General features: G+C 45.9%; 1 protein-coding gene across 1 annotated transcript in view; it reads right to left on the bottom strand.

Annotated features, from left to right (window-relative positions):
• Positions 1–16,465, bottom strand: part of LOC132780034 (extracellular serine/threonine protein kinase FAM20C) — a 148,258-nt gene that overhangs the window by 73,932 nt on the left and 57,861 nt on the right. The window contains exon 3 of the mRNA XM_067461339.1: positions 1,393–1,471. Coding sequence (XP_067317440.1) covers positions 1,393–1,471 — 79 coding nt within the window. The remainder of the gene's footprint in view (positions 1–1,392; positions 1,472–16,465) is intronic.

Here is a 16,465-nt window from a genome sequence, read left to right as displayed (position 1 = left end):
GTTAGCATTGTGACTGTTGTTTCCACAAGGCTTTGTTTTGGACATCCTCAGGTGTCAGGTTGGCAGTATGCATGTTTTCATTGATAGTGTCCATCCATCTTTTCTTTGGCCTATGTCCTCATGGTCAGCATCCTGCAGTCTCCAAATGTAGTGCTGTAGTATCTGTCCATCTATCTATCTATCTATCTATCTATCTATCTATCTATCCATCTGTCCATCCACCCACCCATCCATTCATCCATTCATTGATGGTGTCCATACATCTTTTCTTTGGCCTTTGTCCACATGGTAAGCATCCTACAATCTCCAAATGTAGTGCTGTAGTATTTGTCCATCATCCATCCATCTATCCATCTTCTTCTTTCTAAGTCATTTTCACAATAGAGAAGTTAGCATTGTGACTGTTGTTCCACAAGGCTTTGTTTTGGGCATCCTCAGGTCTCAGGCTGGCAATACGCATGTTTTCATTGATGGTGTCCATCCATCTTTTCTTTGGCCTATGTCCTCATGGTCAACATCCTGCAGTCTCCAAATGTAGTGCTGTAGTATTTGTCCATCATCCATCCATCCATCAATCCATTTATCCATCAGCGGGAGCACGAGGGCGGCAAGGGAAGCTTTGTGCAAGGCAAAGCCTTGCAGGAAGAGGCCCTTCCCTTTCCCCACACCCGTGCCAATTGGTGGGAACGCGAGGGCGGCAAGAGAGGCTTTGTGCAAGGCAAGGCACAAGCCATTTTGTGTAGGTAGGGGGGGCGGGGCCAACCGAGGTGCCTTCGTGACCCCCAGAAAATGGCCCAGCAACCCCCCTGGGGGTCGCGACCCCCAGGTTGAGAACCGCTGCCTTATATAATCAATAAGTAAAGCATGTAATGAGATAAACAATCCGAAATGCTCCAGATTCTGAAATTGGATGAGATAGTGACGCCTTTGCTTTCTAGTGGGTCAATCTACACAAACTTTATGTCATACACAAAATTATTGAAAACATTGCATATAAAAGTACCTTCAGGATATTTGTATAAGGTGGTTATGAAACAAAAATGAATTCTGTGTTGGAATTTTGGTCCCACCTTCAAGATATTTCATTGTATACATGCAAACTTTCCCAAATCCAAAGAACCCTTCTAATTCCAAGCATTCCAAATGTTGTTGTTGTTGTTGTTTACTCTGATCTGACCCAAAACATCACCCTCAGGGGCTGATCCTTATATCATGCAAAAGAAACCGTCATGACATTGGGTTGCATTTTGTCATTTCCCATTTGGGCCACAGCTTGGCTGAGAAGGACCCTGATCCTTGGTGATGGTCCTCAGAGAGGACATGTTGCCAAAGTTCTCATTTCACTTTGAAAACAACACTGACAAGAAGAATCATAGATTTTTCCCCACTTACTTCATTGGCTTAAATAAGGCTTGTCCGTAGTTCTGGAATGTCATGATCAGCTTAAGCTGGGTGCCTCCCGACTTCATCGCTGTAGGGAGAAAAGGAAGACAAATGATTCAACTGCAAAACAGAGGTCCACCTGGGAGTGGTCATGCTAAAAGGTTGCTGATAACTTCATGTGAAATAACACAGTGCAATGATTTAATTTGGGGGCTGGGATGTTTGGATGGAGACCAGGTCTCACACCTTTGCTCAGCCATGGAAACCCAGAAGATGACCTTGGGCAAGTCACGCTCTCTCAGCATCAGAAGAAAGCAAAAGGCAAACCTACTCAGAACCCATCTTGTCAACAAAACTCTAGATCAGTGGTTCTCAACCTGTGGGTCCCCAGTTGTTTTTGGCCTACAACTCCCAGAAGTCCCAGCCAGTTTACCAACTGTTAGGGTTTCTGGGAGTTGTAGGCCAAAACATCTGGGGACCCACAGGTTGAGAACCACTGTTCTAGGATAGGGCCTCCAGTTGTTTGGGCCTCCAACTCCCAGAAGCTCTAAGAAGCTTGTTCAATTGTCAGGAATTCTGGGAGTTGGAGGCCCAAGTAGCTGGAGGGCCACAGTTTGAGGATACCTAAATTACACTCTACATGCTACCAGACCTCAAATTGCAGACCAGGTTGGTTATCACATCCCTTCAAGTCAACTTCTGGAGACCCTATCCTAGAACAGTGGTGGGTCCCCAGATGTTTTGGCCTTCAACTCCCAGAAATCCTAATAGCTGATAAACTAGTTGGGACTTCTGGGAGTTGAAGGCCAACACATCTGGGGACCCACAGGCTGAGAACCACTGTTCTAGGATAGGGTTTCCAACTGTGGACCTCTAGTTGTTTGGGCTTCCAACTCCCAGAAGCCCTAAGAAGCTTGTTCAATTGTCAGGAATTCTGGGAGTTGAAGGCTCAAACAGCTGGAGGGCCGCAGTTTGAGGGTTCCTGAATTGCACTCCACATGCTACCAGACCTCAAATTGCAGACCAGGTTGGTTATCACGTCCCTTCAAGTCAACTTCTGGAGACCCTATCCTAGAACAGTGGTTCTCAACCTGTTTTGGCCTTCAACTCCCAGAAATCCTAACAGCTGGTAAACTAGTTGGGACTTCTGGGAGTTGAAGGCCAAAACATCTGGGGACCCACAGGTTGAGAACCACTGTTCTAGGATAGGGTCTCCAACTGCGGACCTCTAGTTGTTTGGGCCTCCAACTCCCAGAAGCCCTAACAAGCTTGTTCAATTGTCAGGAATTCTGGGAGTTGAAGGCCCAAGTAGCTGGAGGGCCCCAGTTTGAGGGTGCCTGAATTACACTCTACATGCTACCAGACCTCAAACTGCAGACCAGGTTGGCTATCATGTCCCTTCAAGTCAACTTCTGGAGACCCTATCCCAGAACAGTGGTTCTCAACCTGTGGGTCCCCAGAGGAATTTTAATGAGCAGCCAGAGCCAGATAGGGAGCTGAAGAATAGGTGGCTGGAGATTACCCAGGATCGACAGCAAACTCAGTGTTTACGTCGCTCTGAAAGGCTTCGTCTGATAAGGGGTAAATGTGGGGGGAAGCGAAACCAATTTGTGAGTTTTGGGATATAAGGTTTGCCTCAAGGGGAAACCTGTTAGATCAGGCATCGTTTGGAAATCCAGTTCACGTGCCATGGGAATCCTGTTCAAGGGGTCTTGTTCTTGTGGAGTTTTTTTTAGCCTTTCGGATTGTCTTTGCATCCTGTTGATTCCTGTTGATTTAGACAAATGCTATCTTAGATTGCTTTTATATCTGGTGCGGACATTGCTTTGTGTTTCTTATTTTCTTACAAGCATTTATTTCTTCTGGCTATTTACTAAGCTTCAATAAAAGAAGATTTGTTTCTTCACTCTTTGTGTGGTGTGTTTCAAAGTCAGAGGGCTTTTTCCTGACTGGAGTGAAACATTACATTGCTCAACTGATTTGTTTGTGGACATTTCATTATTCCTTGTTTGAATGCCTTTTACCTTTTTTAGCTATTGCTATATTAATCTATATATATAAGAACCTTAAGGTCGTAATTAGGCGGTCAAAAACGGCTAAACCACCGGACGAAATCTCACCAAATTTGGCCTGCTCATACCTCTTCCCCCAAGGTATGACCAACAACCTTCAAAACACCAATACGCAACAACACAAATGCACAATACCCGAAAAACACGGAGCATGCGCAGAGGCCTCGGGAGGAAAATGATGAGGAAGGACTCCATTTCCCAGCTTCCCCCATGCCCAAATCTCCCTCCGCATGCGCACTGCCGTCTGCCTGCCTCCCTCTACACGAGCCCAGCTTGAGAAAGCCCACCAGACCGATGTAAGCACTCACGCTCGGGGAGGGCATGGGAGCTGCGGGGGGCCGCTGAGGGCAACTAAAACAACACAAAACGGGAGGGAAAGAAGGAGGGAAGGAGAGAAAGAAGGAAAGAAAGAAAGATAGAGAAGAAAGGAGGGAGAGAAAGAGGGAATGAAGGAGGGAAGGAAAGAAAGAAAGCAGGGTAGAGAAGGAAGGAAGGGGAGAGGAGGGAAAGAAGGAGAGAAGGAAAGAAAGGAAGATAGAGAAGGAAGGAAAGAGAGGAGGAGGGAAAGAAGGAGAGAAGGAAAGAAAGAAAGGTAGAGAAGGAGGGAAAGAGAGAAGGAAATAAAAAAGTGAAAGAAGGAAGGAAGGAGAGAAGGAACGAAAGAGGGAAGGAAGGAAAGAGACAAGGAAGGTTGAAACCAAACAGCAAAGGAAGCGAGAAAAGAAACAGGTAGAGAAGGAAGAAAGAAGAAGAGAAATAAAAAGAGGGAAAGAAGGAAAGAGGGAGGGAAGGAAGGAGAGAGAAAAAGAAGGAGGAGAAAGAGGGAGGGAAGGTTTGCCACAGCAACGCGTGGCGGGTACAGCTAGTCTTCAGTAAATCGCTTTTCTCATTAAAGAACATTGGTGTGTTTATGGGTTCAAAGGTGCCAACCACCGCCCTGGTGTGCAACATAGAGCCTGTTTCTGGAGGCTGGATGCTGTCTGTGCAAGTGGACATTGCCACATACACATTTTTCACTTTTATTATGTGTATAGATAGATATATATATAGGTCCAGTTCCTTCCGGAATCAGGAAACCAGAGTGTTGGTTGTTCCTTTCCCTGTTTGTTTTCCTCCCTTTCCGAAATTGCGCTCCTCAGCACTCTGGACTTAATCTCTGCAGCCCACTCCTTCTTGCTCTGCCTCTTCAGTGCAAATTGCTGAACGTCCTTTAATTTCTAATTATGTATTTGTTCCTCTGGGAAGGGTTGGCGATGCGGTTGCCTCTGCGAGGGAAGGCAGGCCGCTGGGGCCAGCCAAACATTCGCCGGGCGGGAGGGAGGGACTGCTTTGCCGGAGCCAAAAGAGTAATTAAAGTGACCGGATTTGCATAACCTTTTATTATGCATGAAAAGGAGAGCGAGAGATTAGGAGTTTGTGGCCTTATTGCTAATCAATCACCAAGAGGAATAATTAAAAGGAAGTGGAGCTAATGGGACTCTTTGGAGGCAGAAAACATTCCCTACCTAAGAAGTTGCAGCAAGTGAGCTTTGAAGCAGAATCCATGCCCTCCAACTGTCCCTGATTGTGGCAGGGATCGTATAAATAAATTCACCCTCTGTTGACAAGACAGAGGTCCTCCTGGTCGATTGTAAGATTACAAGAGGAGGCTTGGAAAAGGTTGTAATTTCCAGCATCCCCTTTGTAAAAAGGCTTATATATGGAATTTTTAAAGAATCCCTTGAAGCCATGGGTGTTTGAGCCTGTGGGTGCAGAATCCACAGTATTTATTGTTTTCTTTGAACGTATAGTGTTTTCCTCCCAACGTGAGACCCAAAGCATTTAAGAGTTCAGCCTTAGCTGGGCCTGGCATTGGCTGGAGGGAGTTGGAAGCGTCTTGTCTGGCTGAGATGCTCTCTCAACTGAAATGCCCTGACGTGGCCGTCATCATCATCATCCGGTTTGGCTGATCTCAGAGATTAGTCAGCACAGAGTGATCTGCTTGCTCAGAAGACAAGTCTGTTGTCAAAGAAGCCAAAAAGGGGGGGATTGCAAGGTAGCAGAGCGAGAGAGAGAGAGAGAGAGAGAGGGAAGGACTTATGTCACCTCCGGATCTCTTCCAGCCTACTGAACAAGCCTTCAAGAGCGGAAAGGCCAGATGTGTTTTGACACTGCAATCTTCTTTCGTGGCCAAAATGGATGTTCTTACAAGCTTCTCGTTTTCCTCAAAGCCGTCAGTGTGCAATTCCTCGTAGAATGAGAATACACATGCCTCTTGCCATTTACTATTCATGTGGGTCAATCCATGACCATCAAAACTTTCTCTGGCTAAAGGTTTCTGCCCAAATAACCGTATTGTGACTATTGTCCTGGTTGTTATTGTTGTTCTTGTGTTTATCATGTATTTATACGCTACTTCTTCTCCTGAGCTTGGGACTTAAGGCAACTTCCAACATAGTTAAGAATTCACAATATGTAATGTTTAAGAATAATTAAATGATCACCCCATCCCCCAAATTAAAACAAAAACCACGACAAATATTAAATAGGAATCCAAAGCATGTTGTAGATCAGCCACCAGAGGATGATGGTTTAACTGATGATTTAAAGAGGATTGTGAGCTTTCTTATGGCACCAAGAGATGGGCTCTCAAGTCTGGGAAATTGAAGTCTAGGAAATGGTGGTTCTCTCTATGAAAAAACTGGCAAATCCTCAGGGGCATTCAGTGGAGCCAAAAGGAGCAACAGCAGATAAGAAAACGAGTGAAGAGCTGAGTGATAAGGAGGTTTTCCATGGGATCAAGAAAAGTATTCGTTTAGAAATCATAGGTGAACATAGATTGTGTCGTTCAGAGAGATTACGTGGGAAAGTACTGAAGAACATTCATGAGAAACAGAATGATTTCATGGGTGTCTATTAAACAACAATTTGTTTACCTTAAGGTCAGTTCAGGCAACACTGCGTTAGTGTGAGAAGCCAAGCCTGAGTTCTCTTGTTCCTGGTTCAAGTCAAGCTTTGATTTTGGATTGAATCTATCCTGGAAGTTTTCTATGTTCCTGTTCAAGTTTTACTAGTTATACTTTCTTGATTGTGGGCTTAGGCTGTCTCTGTGATTTCTGGCTGTTCTTGGACTTGGTCACCTCTGTCAGATTGTTTTTCAAAACCCAAATCTAGAGAACTCAGAGAGAGGGAGTGAACCATCATTGCTAGGCCCAGCAGGAATATTCTCATGAGAAACTGCCCTTTGCAGCTGCGCCGGTACCTTGGGAAGCCTGACTTGGCCATGGTAGTCCATGCTCTAGTCACATCCCGTTTAGACTACTGCAACGCTCTCTACGTGGGGTTGCCTCTGAAGACTGCTCGGAAGCTTCAAATGGTCCAACGATCGGCAGCCAGGATGCTAACAGGAGCGGCACTCAGGGAGCACACAACTCCTCTGCTGTGCCAGCTCCACTGGGTGCCAATTTGCTACCGGGCACAATTCAAAGTGCTGGCTTTAGCCTTTAAAGCCCTAAACGGTTCTGGCCCGACCTACCTGTCCGAACGCGTCTCCTCCTATGAACCAGTTAGGACATTAAGATTGTCTGGGGAGGCCCTGCTCTCGATCCCGCCGGCTTCACAAGCACGCCTTGCGGGGACGAGAGACAGGGCCTTCTCAGTGGTGGCCCCTCGGCTGTGGAATGCCCTTCCTGCAGATATTAGATCGACCCCCTCCTTGCTGGCATTCCAGAGGAAAGGAAAGACCTGGCTGTTTGAACAGGCATTCGACTAAGCCAGAAATCCTAACAGCTGGTAAACTGGCTGGGATTTCTGGGAGTTGTAGGCCCAAAACATCTGGGGACCCCAGGTTGAGAACCACTGGACTAAGCAGGGTGATTGATTGACTGACTATCGGAACACGGAATATCGGATAACGAGTTTGGATTCTGATTTCATTGACGAGACCTGATGGATTTGTTGTATTGATGTAGTGATGTATTGATATTGATGTTTAATGATTTGTGATGCTATTGCTTTTAAATGCTTAATGATTGTGTATACCTAAACTGTTGTAAACCGCTCTGAGTCGCCTAAGGGCTGAGAAGAGCGGTATACAAATAAAGTAAATAAAGTAAGTAAATAAATAAATCATTGACCAAACCATCTCCATCTTGTACCTCAGCCTCAGCACCATCATTTTTCTCATCATTTCCCTCACTATTTCCCACATCAAGATCCTGAAACACAAACACAGGCTGATTCCCAACATGTAATGATATCCAGTTAGAATCCAAGTAAGGAAACAGAATAGTCCCCAAACCCACTAAATAAATCCACAGGAATAATATCTTTCAGTTCCAGAAGGCTGTAAAGTCCCTTGAAGACACAGGAGCACACTTGAAACCAATAATCCAAATGCAGGAGCTTGAAATCAAGCATGAACATGAATTCAAAACAGGATTATACATGAGTCTCAGCATGAACAGGAAGGCATGGATCAGGCATGAAAGCCAAACGTTGGACTTACTGAAGAGTATAGATTCACAGGCCCTATATTTATTCAGAAAGCCATAGCAAAAGCATTCCGTTTCCCTTGGGAAACCTCTCCCTGACCCCTCTTCTCTCTCAGTCTTGCTGAGCATCTCCTCCCTCAATCCAAGTGGCAATCCTGATAAATTTGGCCTTTGTGATCAAAAATTGCCTCCCTCGGTTTGCCAATTAATAAATTCCTTTCGCTATCTCTATCTAACCTTGACTGTTCGACCTCGGCCTCTTTCTCAGTTTGCCTCGAGGCATCTTTGCCTTGTGAACCAACTATCCCAGAATCCTCCGTTTCAGTCTGGCTAACTGTATTCTCTTGACCATCATCTCTATTCACAAACCCCTGAGAATCAGCGAAAAACTGATCATTTAAATCAGACATGGGAACCTCTGCAGGTTCATGATCCCCCTCCTTTGAATCCTGTGGCAAAGAGTCAATCACAGGATGAGCCCCTACATTATAGGGCCAACAGATTGAAACAGATTGAAACTAAATCCAGACAAGAGAGAGGTCCTCCTGGTCAGTCGAAAGGCCGAACAGGGCATAGGGTGACAGCCTGTGTTGGACGGGGTTCCACTCCCCCTGAAGGCGCAGGTTCGCAGCTTGGGAGTGATCCTGGACTCATCGCTGAGCCTGGAACCCAAGGTCTCAGTGGTGACCAGGGGAGCATTTGCACAGTTAAAGCTTGTGCGCCAGCTGCGCCCGTACCTTGGGAAGTCTGACTTGGCCACGGTGGTCCACGCTCTGGTTACATCCCGTATAGACTACTGCAACGCTCTCTACGTGGGGTTGCCTCTGAAGACTGCCCGGAAGCTGTGATTAGTTCAACGAGTGGCAGCCAGATTACTAACAGGAGTGGGGTACAGGGAGCATACTACTCCTCTGCTGTGTCAGCTCCACTGGCTGCCAATCGGCTTCTAAGCACAATTCAAAGTTTACCTGTCCAAACGGATTCTCCCCTACGAACCATCAAGGTTGTTAAGATCTTCTGGAGGGGCGCTGCTCTCAGTCCCACCACCCTCGCAATTGCGTTTGGTGGGGAAGAGGGACAGGGCCTTCTCGGTGGTGGCCCCTCGGCTCTGGAACTCCCTCCCATTGGAGATCAGAACTGCCCCTTCACTCCTGACCTTTAGAAAGTTGGTGAAAACCTGGCTCTGGAACCTGACATTTGATGAGTGAGTCAATAACCCTTGACCACACAGACGGATGGTGACGAGTTGTGATTTTATTCTGACGACTTGGCCTTATGTCATTATATGATTGTATTTTAATGTGTTTTATATTAGTGTTTTATAGGATGTGATGTTTTAACTATTGTGTATGAATTCTTCTGTTTTAAACCGGCCTGAGTCCCTCGTCAGAGGTGAGAAGACCGGTATATAAAAGTTCTAAATAAATAATAAATAATAATATAGTTCCAAGTGTTGGGAAGCCTCCAAAGCCTCCAAAGGCACTCCCTCCATTAGCACTGCAAGCTACAGCGAGCACCACAAACATGTCGCCCAAACCCTGCCAATGTCTTCCCCAAACAGTACGACCCACCACCCAAGTGAATGCTTTCATCCCAGGACAATTTCATCTTAGATTTGACATGTTTCCTCCACCACAGGCAAGCATCCCAGGGTTCCTTGGGTGGAATTTGCATGACTCCGCCCACTGCCTCTCCCTTAACCCTTTCCTATCCTTTCTTGTTTGATTTTAATGCAATACAACTGTTTGTTTCGGTCCTGACACGATAAATGAATACCCTTTCTTATGGCACACAGCAAACACAGAGGACTTGATCAGCAACTGCTTATACTAGAGGAATTTGGGGGACTGACCCAACAGGATGGAAGTTGTAGTTCACACTGCATCAAGGCAGAGCACTGTGACCCCCTTTGATAATGGATGTGGACCACTTGGCACACTGACCCAAGATGGCCAACTGTAAAGACTGGCATGGTTTGGAGGTGAGTGCCCTTGGCATATTGGGAATTGTAGTTTATTTACGACATTTTATGCCGCCCTTCTCACCCCGAGTGAGCTTCCGACCAATTTGTGTAGCTTGCTGTTGGCCTTTGCAGCCCGAACAACAGTTGCATCTGTCAAGTAGGAAATTTAGGTACCACGTATGCAGGGAGGCTAATTTAACTAATTTACAACACCACAAAAATCTCCAGCAAGCATGCAAAGAATGAGGAAGGTATTCTGGCCACCAGGGGAGCTGTTGCTTCACCATCCATTTGTGACACTGATGAAGTACTTCCTCATTCTTTGCATGCTTACTGGAGATTTTTATGGCATTGTAAATTAGTTAAATTAGCCTCCTTGCATACGTGGTACCTAAATTTCCTACTTGACAGATGCAACTGTCTTTTGAGCTGCAAAGGTCGATAGCAAGCTACACAATTTGGTTGGTAGCTCACTTCGACCCGGGCTGGCTTCGAACTCATGACCTTTTGGTTAGTAGTAATCTTAATGCAGCTGACTCCCAGGCTGCTTCAACATTCAATGCCATAGACACACAACATATATGACACACAGAGGCTACTTAACATTCCAGCTTTCATTAGGGTATTCTGGCCACCAGGGGAGCTGTTGCTTCACCATCCATTTGTGACACTGATGAATTAGTTAAGTTAGCCTCTGCACACATAGGTGATACCTAAATTTCTTACTTGGCAGATGCAACTGTCTTTCGGATTGCAAAGGTCGACAACAAGCTACACAATTGGCTGGAAGCTCACTCCGACCCGGGCTGGCTACAAACTCATGACCTTTTGGTTAGTAGTAATCTTAATGCAGCTGACTCCCAGGCTGCTTCAACATTCAATGCCATAGACACACAACATATATGACACACAGAGGCTATTTAACATTCCAGCTTTTCATGAGGGTATTCAGGCCACCAGGGGAGCTGTTGCTTCACCATCCATTTGTGACACTGATGAAGTACTTCCTCATTCTTTGCATGCTTGCTGGAGATTTTTATGGCATTGTAAATTAGTTAAATTAGCCTCCCTACATACACAGTACCTAAATTTCCTACTTGACAGATGCATCTGTTGTTTGGGCTGCAAAGGCCAACAGCAAGCTACACAATTTGGTCGGAAGCTCACTCCGACCCGCGCTGGCTTCGAACTCATAGAATCATAGAATCAAAGAATCAAAGAGTTGGAAGAGACCTCATGGGCCATCCAGTCCAACCCCATTCTGCCAAGAAGCAGGAATATTGCATTCAAATCACCCCTGACAGATGGCCATCCAGCCTCTGCTTAAAAGCTTCCAAAGAAGGAGCCTCCACCACACTCCCTCCGGGGCAGAGAGTTCCACTGCTGAACGGCTCTCACAGTCAGGAAGTTCTTCCTCATGTTCAGATGGAATCTCCTCTCTTGTAGTTTGAAGCCATTGTTCCATTGCGTCCTAGTCTCCAGGGAAGCAGAAAGGAAGCTTGCTCCCTCCTCCTCCCTGTGGCTTCCTCTCACATATTTATACATGGCTATCATATCTCCTCTCAGCCTTCTCTTCTTCAGGCGAAACATGCCCAGCTCCTTAAGCCGCTCCTCATAGGGCTTGTTCCCCAGACCCTTGATCTGCTCCCTCCTCCCTGTGGCTTCCTCTCACATATTTGTACATGGCCCTCATCATATCTCCTCTCAGCCTTCTCTTCTTCAGGCTAAACATACCCAGCTCCTTTAGCCGCTCCTCATAGGGCTTGTTCTCCAGACCTTTTATCATGAACTTTCGGTCAGTAGTGATCTTATTCCAAATAATTATGAATGAAATATTCTAAATATCTTTTCCAGACCATCTCGCCATGCGAGTCGATTGCCTCCCTCTTGCAATTCCGATAAAGTCAAGCCCGTTCTATTTCCTCTTCCCATGACTGCATTAATTAAAATTATCTTGGAAAGTGTTATTTCACCTTTAGGCAGAGAATTCTGGTTTGCCTGATCTCCTCCTCCCCGTGGGACGATAAGCCACTGAATGTATGCATCCCTGGTGCGCCCCGTCCCCATTGATACCCATCTGTGGACTGAAATCCTTGATTGATAACCTCTCCCCCGTTGATGTATTTCCCGCGTGCGCTGAAGAAGGTTCCTGGCTCCTCTTGATAAGATGGGGATGATTCACTCCGAGGCATCGGCGCATGAGTTACGGGCACGCCGAGGACACGGAAGTGCTGATTAATCCCAAACACCCTTTGTGTTTTCCGAACTACCTGGATGAAATGTTAAGTCAATCACGGACTCATTTACATTGGATATCAACACATTCCTGATTTGCGCACTCCTCACAGGGGTAAACGGAACCATGCTTCAAACCAACATGGGTCAGCTCCTTGAATTTCCTGCCATCAGAGAGACAAATCTCAGGGACTGCTTCCTGTTACCTGTAGTCAATGGAGTCCCAGTTCCAAACTGGTCCAGCTTTCTTCCAATCAGAGATTGGCGTGGGCATTTTGAATAGCTGTCAAGCACAGCTAGTAGCCAGCTAGTAGCCAAGAGGCCATGATTTCGAAGCTAGCCCAGGTTAGAGTGAGCTCCCGACCATTAATAGTCTAGCTTGCTGTTGACCTTTGCAGCCCGAAAGACGGTTTTATCTGTCAAGTAGGAAGTTTAGGTACTACTTCATGCAGGAAGGCTAATGTAAATAATTTACAACGCCATAAACCCTTCCAGCAGCGTGCAGAAGAATGAGGAAGTATGAGGAAGTACTCCCTCAAAGACTCGATGAGCTCCCGACTATTAATAGTCTAGCTTGCTGTTGACCTTTGCAGCCCGAAAGACGGTTTTATCTGTCAAGTAGGAAGTTTAGGTACTACTTCATGCAGGAAGGCTAATGTAAATAATTTACAACGCCATAAACCCTTCCAGCAGCGTGCAGAAGAATGAGGAAGTATGAGGAAGTACTCCCTCAAAGACTCGATGAGCTCCCGACTATTAATAGTCTAGCTTGCTGTTGACCTTTGCAGCCCGAAAGACGGTTTTATCTGTCAAGTAGGAAGTTTAGGTACTACTTCATGCAGGAAGGCTAATGTAAATAATTTACAACGCCATAAACCCTTCCAGCAGCGTGCAGAAGAATGAGGAAGTATGAGGAAGTACTCCCTCAAAGACTCGATGAGCTCCCGACTATTAATAGTCTAGCTTGCTGTTGACCTTTGCAGCCCGGAAGACGGTTTTATCTCTCAAGTAGGAAGTTTAGGTACCGCTTCATGCGAGAAGGCTAATGTAAATAATTTACGATGCCATAAAACCTTCCAGCAGCGTGCAGAAGAATGAGGAAGTATGAGGAAGTACTCCCTCAAAGACTCGATGAGCTCCCGACTATTAATAGTCTAGCTTGCTGTTGACCTTTGCAGCCCGGAAGACGGTTTTATCTGTCAAGTAGGAAGTTTAGGTACCACTTGCGGGAAGGTTAATTTAAATAATTTACAACGCCATAAAACCTTCCAGCAGTGTGCAGAAGAATGAGGAAGTACTCCATCAAAGACTCGATATCACAAGTGGGTGGTGAAGCAATGAGCTCTCAACTATTAATAGTCTAGCTTGCTGTTGACCTTTGCAGCCCGGAAGACAGTTTAATCTGTCAAGTAGGAAGTTTAGGTACCGCTTCATGCGGGAAGGCTAAATAATTTACAACGCCATAAAACCTTCCAGCAGCGTGCAGAAGAATGAGGACGTACTCCATCAAAGACTCGATGTCACAAGTGGGCGGTGAAGCAATGAGCTCCCGACTATTAATAGTCTAGCTTGCTGTTGACCTTTGCTGCCTGGAAGACAGTTTTATCTGTCAAGTAGGAAGTTTAGGTACCACTTGCGGGAAGGCTAATTTAAATGATTTACAATGCCATAAAACCTTCCAGCAGCGTGCAGAAGAATGAGGAAGTACTCCATCAAAGACTCGATATCACAAGTGGGTGGTGAAGCAATGAGCTCTCAACTATTAATAGTCTAGCTTGCTGTTGACCTTTGCAGCCCGGAAGACAGTTTAATCTGTCAAGTAGGAAGTTTAGGTACCGCTTCATGCGGGAAGGCTAAATAATTTACAACGCCATAAAACCTTCCAGCAGCGTGCAGAAGAATGAGGACGTACTCCATCAAAGACTCGATGTCACAAGTGGGCGGTGAAGCAATGAGCTCCCGACTATTAATAGTCTAGCTTGCTGTTGACCTTTGCTGCCTGGAAGACAGTTTTATCTGTCAAGTAGGAAGTTTAGGTACCACTTGCGGGAAGGCTAATTTAAATGATTTACAATGCCATAAAACCTTCCAGCAGCATGCAATAGAATGAGGAAGAACTCCATCAAAGACTCGATGTCACAAGTGGGCAGAGAAGCAATGAGCTCCCGACAATTAATAGTCTAGCTTGCTGTTGACCTTTGCAGCCCGAAAGACAGTATAATCTGTCAAGTAGGAAGTTTAGGTACCGCTTTATGCAGGAAGACTAATGTAAATAATTTACAACGCCATAAACCCTTCCAGCAGCGTGCAGAAGAATGAGGAAGTACTCCCTCAAAGACTCGATGTCACAAGTGGGCGGTGAAGCAATGAGCTCCCGACTATTAATAGTCTAGCTTGCATTTGACCTTTGCTGCCCGGAAGACAGTTTTATCTGTCAAGTAGGAAGTTTAGGTACCGCTTGCGGGAAGGCTAATGTAAATAATTTACGACGCCATAAAACCTTCCAGCAGCAGGCAAAAGAATGAGGAAGTATTCCATCAAAGACTCGATGTCACAAGTGGCTGGTGAAGCAATGAGCTCCCGACTATTAATAGTCTAGCTTGCTGTTGACCTTTGCTGCCCGGAAGACAGTTTTATCTGTCAAGTAGGAAGTTTAGGTACCGCTTGCGGGAAGGCTAATGTAAATAATTTACGATGCCATAAAACCTTCCAGCAGCATGCAATAGAATGAGGAAGAACTCCATCAAAGACTCGATGTCACAAGTGGGCAGAGAAGCAATGAGCTCCCGACAATTAATAGTCTAGCTTGCTGTTGACCTTTGCAGCCCGGAAGACAGTTTTATCTATGGTACACGGTCGACTCCTGCAGAAGTGAGAGGATCCATCTTGTCCTTTGCTGAACGGAGCATTGGTTGGATTTTCTTGGTGGGTCTGTAGATTGTAGACTCACTTCTGCAGGACTCACCTCTGCAGGAGTCTACCGTGTCCCATGCAGCTGTGGACAAGAAGTCTCCAGAGGGACCACCAAACGCAGCATTGACCAACACACGAATCAAGGAGCATGAAAGGCACGGCAGACTACTCCAACCAGAGAAGTCAGCCATAGCAGAGCACCTGATGAACCAGCCTGGACACAGCATATTATTTGAGAACACAGAAGTGCTGGACCACACCAACAACCACCACGTCAGGCTACACAGAGAAGCCATTGAAATCCACAAGCATGTGGACAATTTCAACAGAAAGGAGGAAACCATGAAAATGAACAAAATCTGGCTACCAGTATTAAAAAAAACCCTCTAAAATTACAACAGCAAAACAGCAGAGAGGAAACAACCAGGCACATCTTAACACCTCTCAACAAAAGATTCCCCCAGGCTCAGCCAGGCCTTCTAATGCTAATGAAGATGGTCAGTTGAAACATTCACGCCCAGCTCCAACAGAGAAGAGCTCTTTGCCCCACCCTGGTCATTCCACAGATATATAAACCCATTGTCCTACTTCCAACAGACCTCACTCCCTCTGAGGATGCTTGCCATAGATGCAGGCGAAACGTCAGGAGAGAATGCCTCTAGAACATGGCCATATAGCCCGGAAAAACCCACAAGAACCTAGTGATTCCAGCCATGAAAACCTTTGACAATACAATACCCACTCCCCTCCTCCCAATTACAAATAAGCCACTCAAGGCCTGTTTGCGTATCTGGAGTCCACAAGTACGACACTCAATTCCTTCCCGAAATAAAATTGTCTTCGAGATTTATAGCGTGCAGGATTGTGTCAACAGTTCTCAAGGAAGCCACAGAATGACACGAAGTCACCGCTGCCAGGAATGTCACAGGACGGCATGCTAACAAAGCCTCAAATTGCGATGCTAACTTGGCTCCTCTCGACTCGCCATCCGGGGCACGAGCTAAAATTAAGGTCCAGCTTTGCCAAGAGAAAGGCGCCCACGTTTCTGTTTACGTTTGCTTTCTGCTCTGCAAAGAACCACGCGAGGTTGAAGACCCCAACATGGCAGCTTCACTATTGAAGACGACTTATTAGTCTCATTCTCATTCTTTCGAACCTACGTGCAAATTGGAATATGATGATACCACAAGCCTCTATAACTGTGTTTCTCAACCTAGGGGTTGGGACCCCCATGACAGGGTGTCAGAGGGGTCACCAAAGACCATCAGAAAATACAATATTTTCTATTGTTCATCAGGGTTCTGCGAAGTGTAGCCCAATTCTATCGTTGGTGGGGTTCAGAATACTCTTTGATTGTAGGTGAACTATAAATCCCAGCAACTACAACTCCCAAATGACAAGATCTGTTTGCCCCAAACTCCACCAGT

This window comes from Anolis sagrei, chromosome Y, assembly GCF_037176765.1.
Source record: "Anolis sagrei isolate rAnoSag1 chromosome Y, rAnoSag1.mat, whole genome shotgun sequence".
In the NCBI taxonomy this organism is placed as follows: domain Eukaryota; kingdom Metazoa; phylum Chordata; class Lepidosauria; order Squamata; family Dactyloidae; genus Anolis; species Anolis sagrei.
The sequence above is the reverse complement of the archived record's forward strand: the minus strand, read 5'-3'. Positions and strand labels throughout refer to the sequence as shown.